At 36.9% G+C, this 13267-nt stretch overlaps 1 protein-coding gene and 1 pseudogene across 1 annotated transcript; both read left to right on the forward strand.

Annotated features, from left to right (window-relative positions):
- Window positions 1-274: 274 nt before the first annotated feature.
- On the forward strand, window positions 275-4028 carry LOC125658346 (uncharacterized; annotated as a pseudogene).
- A 5147-nt stretch (window positions 4029-9175) lies between these two features.
- LOC125647931 (uncharacterized) lies at window positions 9176-10874 on the forward strand. Its single transcript, XM_048874801.2, has 2 exons — window positions 9176-10146; window positions 10289-10874. The coding sequence occupies exons 1-2, from the start codon at window positions 9185-9187 to the stop codon at window positions 10872-10874; spliced, it is 1548 nt and encodes a 515-aa protein (XP_048730758.2). The 5' UTR covers window positions 9176-9184.
- The last annotated feature ends 2393 nt before the right edge of the window (window positions 10875-13267 follow it).

Here is a 13267-nt window from a genome sequence, read left to right on the forward strand (position 1 = left end):
ACTGTATGCGTGCAGATTAGGGGCGATATCAAGATCAAAATATAATATGGATATTACTGTAGCATAGTCCTATTGCACGTACGAAATCGCCATGTTGTTACAGCTAATTATATATGCTGTCAAAGGTCAATCGGGGATATCGGTGTCAACGTAAACAACAATGGATGCCTGCGTTATTCTTAAAGTCGAACACCGCGGTCATTTTTGATTGACATTTTGTAATTTTGGTATATTATATACATTTTTTGTAATTTTGATATTTTATATATTTTTTTGGAAACAAAATGGACACTAGCGATCAGAGTTGTAATCTAGATGATTTCTCTCATTGGAAAATAGAGACGTTGCGTTCATTTCTGAGCAGCAGGGGACTGTCGATAACTGGGAACAAACAAGAACTTATAGCTCTCGCTTTTGCCGCAAGTAAACTGCATATGCCAATTTTACCTACAGCTGTAGAAATAGAGAAATCAAAGTTAGATTCATACAATTCTTTACTTAGAGTTGGTGATGTTGTATTGCCTGATCCTTTGTTAATTTTTGATAAGTGGGAGGATGAAAAACAAGGAATGTCTCATTGGCCACCAGTTTTTATAACTGATGTAACAACGTTTTTGATGAAATCTGAATGCGAGGATCGGGCTCGTCTGCATTTAAACCAATACAAGATTGGAAAAGCATATGAATATTATACATCAGGATGGTTAAAAGAAGTTTTTTTCACCCAATATCTGCTTTATCACCATACTGCTATTTACGTGCAAGATATACACCATCACAGAGTTTGACCGCAGAATCTCATGAGTACATGTGTATAACCATTTATATTGTGTAATCACTTAAATGATTTGACCCACATATATACAATACCCACCACAAATAAGTATACAGATAAGCTTTTTACACATTATGGAATGAAATATTCAATATGAAAGGAAAAACAAATTAATTAACTGAATTGACTTTCAATTTATTTCAGTAAAATAACCATTTATGGGTACAACTTCAATATAAGTGAAACAATAATGGACATTCAATATTTTTGGCTTAGTCTGTTAAATTGTAGTATTGATTTATTTAAAGGTTTTCATGACACTATGATGAAGTACACATGAAATACACAATGATGTGTATTAGTAATTAGCTTGAATTGGTTTCAAGATAAAAGTTTGCTTAATTAAATATCTCTTTTTAGAAAATTCAAAAAATGAAATATTTTGATAAAAAAAAAAGAATAAGGATATTAAAAGTTTGAAGCCTAATGTCATCTAATTATATAATAAGAGTCATGTATTTTGGATAGAAAAATCTGTCTCTGTGATGTAACTCATATTTTGTATGCACAAGTAACTTATGTTGGTAAGTGTATACTTATTTATGGTGGGCATGCAGTGTATTTATATATTTTGACCCACCTCCAAAATTAAATAAACATTAAACAATACTTGCTATGAAAATATCAACACGATGGTTTAATCTAATAGAGTAAGTGTGTATCAAGCTGATTATATTTAATAGATACTAATAGTTAAAGAGACACTACAGCTCATTTTGCGCAAAAATCATGAAATGACAATTTTCCCAGCGCTTTCTCAATTTTTGTTGCATTGTTGAAAGTATGAACTTTACGAAAATAACACTTATCTAAAGTTAAAAATTATCGTTTTAACGTAAAAATTAATACTTTTTGATGGCCTATACACAAAATATCGAGTCTCCTCCTTTCAATCTTCAGACGCATGCGCATAGACAGTAAACAGTGCAGCATGTCGTCCAGAGAGAGAAAGTGTAGTTGATAGATCTAGAATTTTGACAGATTCTGTGAGAAAAGAGGTAAAATTAGAATGAGATAAAACTCATACGTGAAATAAAATTTACCTTGGTATCAGTTTGACTGTTGGAAAACAAAGACCTCGGAGAAACACATGTAACTCAGTGGCGGATCTAGGATTTCCGAAGAGGGGGTGTGAAAGTCAAAGATTAGCCAAAGTAATCGACCATTTTGGTGCAAAATTTGGATTTTCATTCACAATCTGTGGGGTAAAAAGGGAGGGGGATCCTGGCCCCCTAAATCTGCCATTGAGACTAGCTGCTAAGACACCACGTTTAAAAGTAAGTGCTATTTTTATCTGAACACGACACGTGTTAGTTGTAAAAACATCGGTCAGTGGGAACATGGAAGGTTTCTGTTGAAATAATGATTTATAATTACTTATTATAAGGAGCAGGGAATAATCTTATACTTGAAAGGTGAGTGTGGACCCCCTTGAAGGGGAATTTAAATAATTTCCTACAGAACACCTTTGCTGTCATTCAAAACCACGTGATGTAAATAAGCATTCAAAAGTCCGAGTCAGCATGAAGAAATCTTTGAATTCCGAACGATCTTCAAAGCGCAGTTGAGAGTAAATTGATGCATCCCAATTGTTCAAAATTGTCAGTATCGATATGAAATTTATCATTTTATCAATACATGGTTTTAAAAACACTTTATTAAAATGTGGAAAATGAGCTGTAGTGTCTCTTTAAGGGACCAGTGATGCATGGTTTATTTACATACATATGCATTATTTTTCAGTCTTGGACAAACTTGTAACCATGTGGCAGGTTTACTCTTTCGTGTTGAATCAGCAAACAAATTAGAATTAACATCATGCACCTCTGGCATATGTTCATGGCTGAAACCATCTGAAAAAAAAGCTACTACCTGCACAAATCATAGACATGAATTTTAAGAAATCAAAGCATGGTAAAGCTGGTAGGTTTACTAAAACTTTTACATATTCTGTAATTATACAAATAGTGCAATTTAGCAAATACAAATTTTTAAAATAGTATGGTATAATGCCATTATCAAAATTATCTCTCTTATGAATAAGCTTGCTTACAGAATGTAACATATGCTCTACTATACACTGTAGCTAGAAAAACAAGAGGTACTGTGAGCAATGCTCACTAAGAATACCCCCCGCTTACCCCAATCTCCCAAAGGGTGTAGGTAATAGGTAAAACTTCAGTATTATGATCCAAAAGGTATCTAGGAACACAGCATCTCCATGCGATGAAAAAAGCCATTAAAGAATTTAAATGGAAACCATATTGCTACTTCGATGTCCAGTGCGCATGACCTTTGACCTTTTGACCCCAAAATTGATAGGGAACATCTTCATCCCATGGGTAGTCCATATGTATGATATGGTGACTGTAGGTGGAAAGGATAACGCTTTAGAGCCTGGAAACCATATTGCTACTTCGATGTCCAGTGCGCTTGACCTTTGACCTTTTGACCCCAAAATCAATAGGGAACATCTTCATCCCATAGGTAGTCCATATGTATGATATGGTGACTGTAGGTGGAAAGGATAACCCTTTAGAGCCCGGAAACCATATTACTACTTCGATGTCCAGTGCGCTTGACCTTTGACCTTTTGACCCCAAAATCGATAGGGAACATCTTCATCCCATGGGTAGTCCATATGTATGATATGGTGACTGTAGGTGGAAAGGATAACCCTTTAGAGCCCGGAAACCATATTACTACTTCGATGTCCAGTGCGCTTGACCTTTGACCCCAAAATCGATAGGGAACATCTTCATCCCATGGGTAGTCCATATATATGATATGGTGACGGTAGGTGGAAAGGATAATGCTTTAGAGTCCGGAAACCATTGCGTCTACAGACGGACGGACGGACAGACAGACGGACAACCCGATTCCAGTATACCCAAGTTGTGGGGGGGTATAAAAAAAATGGCAAGTTGTGGGGGGTATAAAAAAAAAATGGGTGTGTGTGTGAATAACTGTGTGCATGTATTTTTATTTCTATCATTCTTTTGTATTACCAGAGATTAATTCTAGGTCTTTGCAAACTCTCCCGACTCAAGAAAGTTCAAATGTTCAAACAGCAGAGCCAATAGAAATTGACAACTTAAAAGGTGACACATACTTTTGCCCAGAATGCAAAAGAGCCATTGTGAATGAAGTGACTGAGCTCAAAGACCGTAGCATTTGTTGTGACTTGTGCTAACTGTGGCACCACTTTCATTGTGTTGGTATTACAAACAAAGATGTAAAGTGTTTAACATCATGGCATTGTAAAAAAAATGCATTCAATCTTGTACATGAGCTTACTTAAAACTGAGCTAAATATTCAAGTATTGCAAACTACAATGATAGTTCATGTACTTTGATGTATACAGTTATTTTTATACCCCCCACAACAAGTTGTGGGGGGGGGGGGAGGGGTATACTGGAATCGGGTTGTCCGTCTGTCTGTCCGTCCGTCTGTAGACGCAATGGTTTCCGGGCTCTAAAGCATTATCCTTTCCACCTATCGTCACCATATCATATATGGACTACCCATGGGATGAAGATGTTCCCTATCGATTTTGGGGTCAAAAGGTCAAGCGCACTGGACATCGAAGTAGCAATATGGTTTCCGGGCTCTAAAGTGTTATCCTTTCCACCTACTGTCACCATATCATATATATGGACTACCCATGGGATGAAGATGTTCCCTATCGATTTTGGGGTCAAAAGGTCAAGCTCACTGGACATCGAAGTAGCAATATGGTTTCCGGGCTCTAAAACGTTATCCTTTCCACCTACCGTCACCATATCATACATATGGACTACCCATGGGATGAAGATGTTCCCTATCGATTTTGGCGTCAAAAGGTCAAAGGTTAAGCGCACTGGACATCGAAGTAGCAATATGGTTTCCGGGCTCTAAAGTGTTATCCTTTCCACCTACCGTCACCATATCATACATATGGACTACCCATGGGATAAAGATGTTCCCTATCGATTTGGGGGTCAAAAGGTCAAAGGTCACGCGCACTGGACATCGAAGTAGCAATATGGTTTCCGGGCTCTAAAGCGTTATCCTTTCCACCTACAGTCACCATATCATACATATAGACTACCCATGGGATGAAGATGTTCCCTATCGATTTGGGGGTCAAAGGTCACGCGCACTGAACATCGAAGTAGCAATATGGTTTCTATTTAAATTCTTTAACGGCTTTTTTCATCGCATGGAGATGCTGTGTTCCTAGATAATCCATTTCTCCCTACAAACGAGAATACCCAAAGTTTGTCATGCCATTTGTTTTTTACACTCAGAAAAGAGGTAGTTTATACCTATTACCAACACCCTTTGGGAGATTGGGGTAAGCGGGGGGTATTCTTAGTGAGCATTGCTCACAGTACCTCTTGTTTATTATGGACTGTATGTTCCATTCCATTGCGTGATCATTGACTTGAATTCAGTAATAATGATAATGATTTATTTGTTTGCAATTTTATTAATTTAATACACTGTACATGCATTTTTCATTCCTTTAAGTGAAAAAATAAATGCATTTCATTAATGTTTAAAATGCAAGGTGAAGATAACGAACAGTGATCAATCTCATAACTCTTACAAGCAATACAAAATAGATAGTTGGGCAAACACGGACCCCTGGACACACCAGAGGTGGGATCAGGTGCCTAGGAGGAGTAAGCATCCCCTGTTGTGAGATTTTTAAATAATATAAACTTCACAACATGGGTAAAGTTGCTGAAAACACATTTTGTAAAAGTCAAAGTGTTTCATTATTCAATATCTGCAAGAAAGCATAATATTATAGCCAAGTACAAAGCACAGAAGAGAAAATAAATTTCTTCAAACAATTCAAATTCATAAGTTATCTCAAATCAACATGTCAAAAGGGAAATTTAAATTTTCAGTCCCTACACATAGGATACAAGAAGCTACGTGTGATAAATACTTTTATTTTCACCAATACTTTGGAAGGGGGGATACATGTTACATATGCCACTAATTATCTTTAAAATGTCATCAAGGTGTTGACACAATGTAAGAGGAATTTCAAAATGCGAAAATACTTCATTCTCCTAATAGCCTGTTCTACAAAAATCCGTCTATTTGCAATTTCTTTGGTTTTCCTGACATCACTAGCAGGCATCTGACTTACCCCATGCCTGCCAGGAGGGGTCAACAAGGTAGCATGAAGAAGTGTGAAACTTTGTAATAAGTTACTAAAACCTTTATCTGCCATTATGCAGTCAAATGGCTCTACAAGATCCATAAACCCGGAATGTAAGGTTGTATGTTTATCACTGGTCCTGCCACCCCAGCATTCTGATACAAAATTGATCATTCCTGATGGGTTGATGCTGACTAAATATTTTGCTGTGTGATGATGTTTGTAATCACTCCAACACTGATTCTGGTTCACTAAATTTTGGGGTTTTTCTATAAATACCTCTTAACAATCAATGATGTGCCTTACCTGAGAGTATTTGTTATTTCTAAATGCAGGGGGCAGGTTCTGTTTTACAATTTCCTTCTGTACATTGAACACAAGACATTTTAAGTATCTTGTCAGCAACTTTATCCAAGTTGTGAAAATGTTTGACACATAAGAGTTAGATATCTGAAATCTATCAGCTAAATCCTCATCCAAAAGACCAAGTCTGATTTTCATGAATATGAGGAGCATTTCTTCTTGTGGGTTCAATTTCCTACAAGCTCTGGTTTTCTGAATTTTTTTGTAGTTAAGTGTTGTGCAATGATAGGATGGGCCCTTCCAATATCGTACATTTTTGAGAATGGGCTGTATTGCATTGTACACTGCATTAAAGACAGCCTTGGTTGGGATACATGTGTAGAATTTCACTTTCCTATCACTGCTCAGTAAGCTTAGCATGCTGCTAATTTTGGGTTTATTTTGAATAGAAATTTTCTTTTTGCACACATTTAACTCTGATTTTAGACATTTAATTTGATCTTTTAGTTTTCTAATCTCTCCGTCTTTGTACACATATGTATCGCAATGCTCTAAAAAATCATGATCAATCAGATGATTTTTAGTGATGTCCATTTCGCTTGTCATATCAGAATCGGAGGGTACTGATTTTCTTTTCTTGTGAGGAACTTCTAAAAATCTCTACTTTGGTGGTTGTCTCCCCATGATAACTTTGTCCACATGCCCCATATGGAGTGTTGGGTATGGATTACCTGGGGTGGGTTCACAATCCAAACAAGAGCAACGCCAACGTGGCATAATACACCCGTAGATTTTGCTCAAGGAAAACATATTTTAGTGGGATTCATATTTTAGTGAAGTTACCACTTTCCTCTGAGAGCTAATTCATTATTATGCTTGTAGAAATGGATATCAAGATATAAAGAGGGATAGCCTTAGAATGCGCTACTTCATAAATATGCTAACGGTTCGGTTTGTATCCTGCCCACAAGGTTTTCCTAATAAGTGATACTACGACCTTGACCTTGAAAAACAATAGGCACCTTCCTCTCATCATGATGATTAAATATACCAAGTTATAATATCCTGGAGCTTATGGTTCGGTTTGTATCCTGCCCACAAGGTTTTCCTAATAAGTGATACTACGACCTTGACCTTTGACCTTGAAAAACAATAGGCACCTTCCTCTCATCATGATGATCAAATATACCAAGTTATAATATCCTGGAGCTTACGGTTCGGTTTGTATCCTGCCCACAAGGTTTTCCTAATAAGTGATACTACGACCTTGACCTCTGACGTTGAAAAACAATAGGCATCTTCTTCTCATCATGGTGATCAAATGTACCAAGTTGTAAAGTCCTAGGGCTTATGGTTCAGTCTGTATCCTGCCCACAAGGTCCGGACAGACAGACGGACGACGCCATACCATAATACGTCCCGTCTTCGACGGGCGTATAAAAATGAGTGGATCAGATTCTGGAATCATTATTTGGCTTCCAAATTTCACCATACTGATTTTGGCGATTAATGTTACGAATCCATATGCTTCGGGCATACTTGTCTTTGGATTCAGTTGGAAATGTTAACAATTTGAATGGAGGATCACATGTGCATCTCCCAGTTCCAAAATTACAGGAATGAAGTTCACATAATTCAGATTTCCACTTTTTCAATTTATTGTCACCATTATTGCATCCACTGACACAACAATGTCTTCCGGGCATATTTGTGGAAGAATTAACTTCTAAATGCGTTGATAAAAAATTGCAAACTTGCACACGAAACCAAACAATAAAAAATGAAAGGAATGGAAAAAGTAAGAACTGTCAAAATTGATGCATTTCTTACCACCATGAGATCTAACATTATATTCTGCAAGCAAACAATAAAAATCAATGATGATTATCTAAAATTCTTACCTTAAAATACTTCTAATCAGAACTCTCTGATAATAAATCCCCCCCTCCAATTTTTTTTTTTTATCAGAGAGCTATATTCTGTACAATACAAAGTGGTGACAAAATGATTTTCTCACTATATACTCATTATTTTATTGAAATCCAACTTTTTAAAAAAAAACTTTTCTTTGTGTCACTTCTGGACTAATATTGAGGAAATTTTTATTGACTTGCAGAATTCCTTAAAACTTTCTTATTGAAATATATTTCAGATCATCAATTCTCAATTCTTAGAAATGACATTTAAAACAAAAGTATGTTCCATTCTAAGGAATAACATTTAAAAAACACAAGTATAACATTTCAAAAATCGTCACTACTACATATCCTTATAGTAAGTTGAAAGCCGAAAAGTTTCATGCTAAATCAATATAAACTCATCTCTGAAGATTGATAGATGAAAATTGACAAGTCAAAAAAGTGCAAGAAATTCTCCTTCCATTTGTAAATTTCCTCAAAATTTAAGTGACACAAGAAGAATTTTTGGAAAAGGTGGAATAATAATTAAATATGTAATGAAAAAATAAAGATTTACTCATTTTTGTCACCACTCTATAGTGTATAACACTGGGCTCCTTGTTGGTTTAACACAGAAAAAAAAGGTTTAGCGAACAACATATAGATCAATATATAATTCACTACGAAACACGGAGTGATAGGCAATAAGATATGTGTGTGACGTGCGGCAAACAATCAAGAAAGATTATATTAAAAAATAATATGTATAGGTTACATCATAGACGTCGAGTACTGTTGGATATACAGTTTCATGGGGCGTGAAAATCGAGGGCGCGGAGCGCCCGAGATTTCCACGCCCCATGAAACTGTATATCCAATAGTACGAGACTTCTATGATGTAAGCAACTTGTCACATATCTGATGACGCACCTCACAGCTGATGACGTCAGTAAAAAGATTAAAGCTGAAATAAATAGAGATCGGTCAACATGTCGGACGTAGTCAACAATTTCAATTTTGAATTTTTATCAAATTTTGATGATTTGGACGATATATCACTTAGCCAAGCCGTAGATAAATATGAACTTGCCGAAATAAGTTCCGGAGAATTTGATGACATAGATTTTGGACAATTTGGCATGTCAACAGAGGATTTAATTTCAGGAAGTCTTGAAAACAAACGTTTTGGATCAGTGAAACAAGTAGATACTGCAGATATTGGACAACTGGTCGCGAATCAAGAAAGCAAAAACACGCGTAGAAATACCAACTGGGCTAAGAGAACATGGGATGAGTGGGCGGCTTGGAGAGGGAATATTCCAGACTTAACTAAGATGAATGTTAGTGATTTGAATCATTTTTTATCATGCTTTGTTTTGGAATGCAGACGAAAGGACGGCTCCGAATATCCTGCTGCAACGCTGTATCAGATTAGTGCAGGACTTTTGAGATATATGCGTGATAATGGTGTGACAGATTTGAATTTTTTGGATAATAATGATAAACGATTTTACAACTTTAGAAAAACACTTGATGCGCGGATGAAAGAAATATCGTCCAAAGGTATTGGACTTAAAAAGAAGCAAGCTGATCCTATTTCACCTGATGATGAAAATTTACTTTGGGATAAAAACTTGCTTGGGAGCGGATCTTCTAAATCGATGCTAAATACTGTTTTCTATTACAATTGTAAGTTGTTCGGACTCCGCGGCATGGACGAACATCGTTCTCTCACAAGCGACCAATTCACTCTTGGACAAGATAAAGAAGGAACTTATATTGATTTCCAAGGGAAAACTTCCAAAATTTTTTCTGGGGGGCTACATCAACGGAAAATAGAGGCAAAACATGTTAGGCACTACAGCTCTTCGTCCGATATGAGATCTTTGTATTTGATATACAAAAATTACTTGGATCTAATTGGATCGTCTGGACCTGGATCATTTTACAGGTATGTTATAATTATCTTTGTTTCATGTACCACCCCCCCTTTTTTTTTGTTGCTATCTTTAATACCATGTAACGCGATTATTTTCAAGCATTCCCCGATTACTTGTTACTATTTATACAAATTCCTTTACATTTATTTGTAGGCGCCCTATTTCTGGACCTACCCCCAGATTTTCGAGCCAAGTTGTCGGCGTTAACAAATTATCTACTATTGTAAAAAATATGTGCTCGGAGGCAGGTTTGTCCGGAAATTTTTCGAATCATTCAGGAAAGAGAACTTGTGCTACGTCCCTGTACAATAATGGGATAGATGAGCAGTTAATTATGGAAAGAACGGGACACAGAAGTGATGCTGTCAGAAAGTATAAACGGACTTCTACAACTCAACAGAGCAAAGTCAGTAAATTATTGGATCCGCCACCCAAAAAGATATGTTCTTCAGGGACCGAAAACACGGATCCTGATGAGACGCCTAATACCCATCTGGATGTAAAGTCTTCGTGTGAGCGTTATTTTGGGGAAAATATTTCTAACATGCCTAATACCCATCTGGATGTAAAGTCTTCGTGTGAGCGTTATTTTGGGGAAAACATTTCTAACATTTCGCCATCTTCCCGGACGGACGGTGGTTTTGTCCTTTCTAACTGCAGTGTTATCTTTAATATGCATTGCACTGCATGTTATCCGCTTTTATCACGTTTGTTTTTAATTGTATTGGTAATACATTGAATAAAATTTATTGCGTAATTCTATTTTTTTCCCTCACGTCAGCTGGCTCGTGCGGTGATATATAAGGGGGCGTGGAAAGTTATATCACATATGCGATATGGCATATATCGATATAGAAAGTTCAAAGGAAAGGAAGTTCAGATATGTGACAATGAATGTAACTCAATCAAATTCTGTTCCGATCGCTATCTGCATACTTAGAACTTACCGATACTGATCGTTTATGCTATGAATGCACCCTAGTCGATTAAAAACTGACGAGTTTTTACGAACAAGTTTTTTTTCGTTTAACGCAATGTTTACTTGAGCGAGAGCCCGGATGTAAAATCTATCCCCGATTGACCTTTGACACGACATGACGTCGGAGCGTGCAATAGGACTATGTATGTTATATAAAGAAGAAATTGAAAATATTTCAATATCAAAGAGAATTAATATAGATCTATGCCATATAAAGAAGAAATTGAAAATATTTCATTATCAAAGAGAATTAATATAGATCTATGCCATTTGACAGAAACTTTTACACGATTGCGGTTTATTGTTTGACAGCGGTGGTATATAACGAAAAAATATTTTGACATTTCCAACCGCAAAAGGAAGGTAGATATGTACGTCATGACCTTCATCATGACGTATTTTTCATTGTGACGTCATGTAATGTGCCAGTGCGGTAAAGTACATTTTTACAGCACTGGTATTTATGAGGAAAGCCTTAACTCAGCTGCGAGGCAAAGCCGAAAGATTCAAATAAATCCAGATACATGATGGAAGCACACAGTGGCTATTACCACAGGAACTCACTAAAAATATCCGATCAGCCATGAATAGGCACTTGAAGGACATATGTCACTCCATCGACATTGTACAAGTGTCAATCAACCATGCATTAGATGGAATGTTGAAAAATTCGACCCAAAGTGGCGCATCAAGGCCCACTAAACACAAAGAGATCATAAATACTTAAGATCTTAATAAAATAGTCTCGTATCTACAGGCAGCCTCCTACTCTCCACTTGTCTTCCGACAGTGTGTTTGGTGTCACCTTTCGATCCATTTAGTTAAACGCGGTCTGGATTTCCTTTGATTTCCACAGTGATGAAAATGTCCTCGAATACGTACATTGTAACACTGTGAGGCAGGAAACACAGCAAAAAAAAAAAAAAAAAAGGGGGGGGGATAGAATTTGAAGAGGCCCCAAGTGACAAAATGATGTATTCGTCCCCTGAAAACGAAACATTCCCAGTAAAAATGTTAGTGTGCTTTTAGATAAAAGCATCATATCTGTTTAACACCTGTGTGAAAGATGGTCTTACCTTCTCAACTTTAAGGTTAGATGTTTGGTATATGGCTGCCAACGTTTATACACCCTACTGTTTGCGGGCAACAGCCATCATGGCCAAAAGCAAGGCTGGTTACGAGGCTCAACAAATTATGTTCAGGCCAGGGCATTGCTGAGTCTTCATTAAAAGCCTACAACAAAAATATTTCATGTGAACAAAAACTCAGTGTTCGTGTTTATCTTCTCTTACACACGCTGGGAGTTATATAAAGCAACCTACCTGCACTTCGTCCAAGTCTGTCGCTACAAGCACGAGGTATGACGATGAACATACCTTCGTTCCTTTTCAAAACATACAACAAGAGTATCACAAACGGTAAAACATACACCCGATGGACCTGTAAGCACATTATGCACTCAGAATTGATACCATACACATTCTGAATAGTAAAAAGCCTTAAAGAAGGCCATGGTGCACCAATTTATCTGACATGTGAACTGATAATGCATTTCTCTGAGATTGTGACAAAATGTCAGTGCAATATCTGTATTCTGTATCCATGATGAGAAAAAGTCTAGAAAACTATTTCACCTACTTTAGCCCTAAAGAAGGTCACGGTGGACCAATCAAGTTGAAAATTAAACTAATTATGTATTTCTCTGAGAGGGGGGGGGGTTGTTAGTTTTTTTAAAGGGCAATTCCGGTATTCATAACGAAAGGAAATCTGAACAACTATTTCACCTGCTTTTACCCCTACAGTAGGTCATGGTAAACCAATCCAGGTTTAATATAAACTGAACTTATATTCCTCTATGAGGAAGCTTGTGACTAAATTTCCGTAACGAAAACAAGGTTTTTCTACAAGTGATACTTTGACCTTGAGAAACAATAGGCATCCTCCGCCAAGTAAAAGGTGCTCTGTATTCCGTTTTCAGCATGTCCTCTGCGATGTATGCCTGCTGGGTTTGCCCAGAAAAATCTAAACTCTAACCGCGACAGGAAAAACCACTTGATTTCAAAGTCACATGAGCGGATGAGAGTTATATGTCCTTTCTGCCCCGTTTGTGATGGTAAGAGAGAGAGAAGTCCCTGAGGAGGATGACTGACCTG

Source organism: Ostrea edulis, chromosome 1, assembly GCF_947568905.1.
Source record: "Ostrea edulis chromosome 1, xbOstEdul1.1, whole genome shotgun sequence".
Taxonomy (NCBI): domain Eukaryota; kingdom Metazoa; phylum Mollusca; class Bivalvia; order Ostreida; family Ostreidae; genus Ostrea; species Ostrea edulis.

Coding starts and splice junctions, on each gene's coding strand:
- LOC125647931 (XM_048874801.2), top strand. CDS start 9,185: ATGTCGGACGTAGTCAACAATTTCAATTTTGAATTTTTATCAAATTTT. Junction 10,147..10,288: donor GGACCTGGATCATTTTACAG/GTATGTTATAAT, acceptor ATTTATTTGTAG/GCGCCCTATTTCTGGACCTA.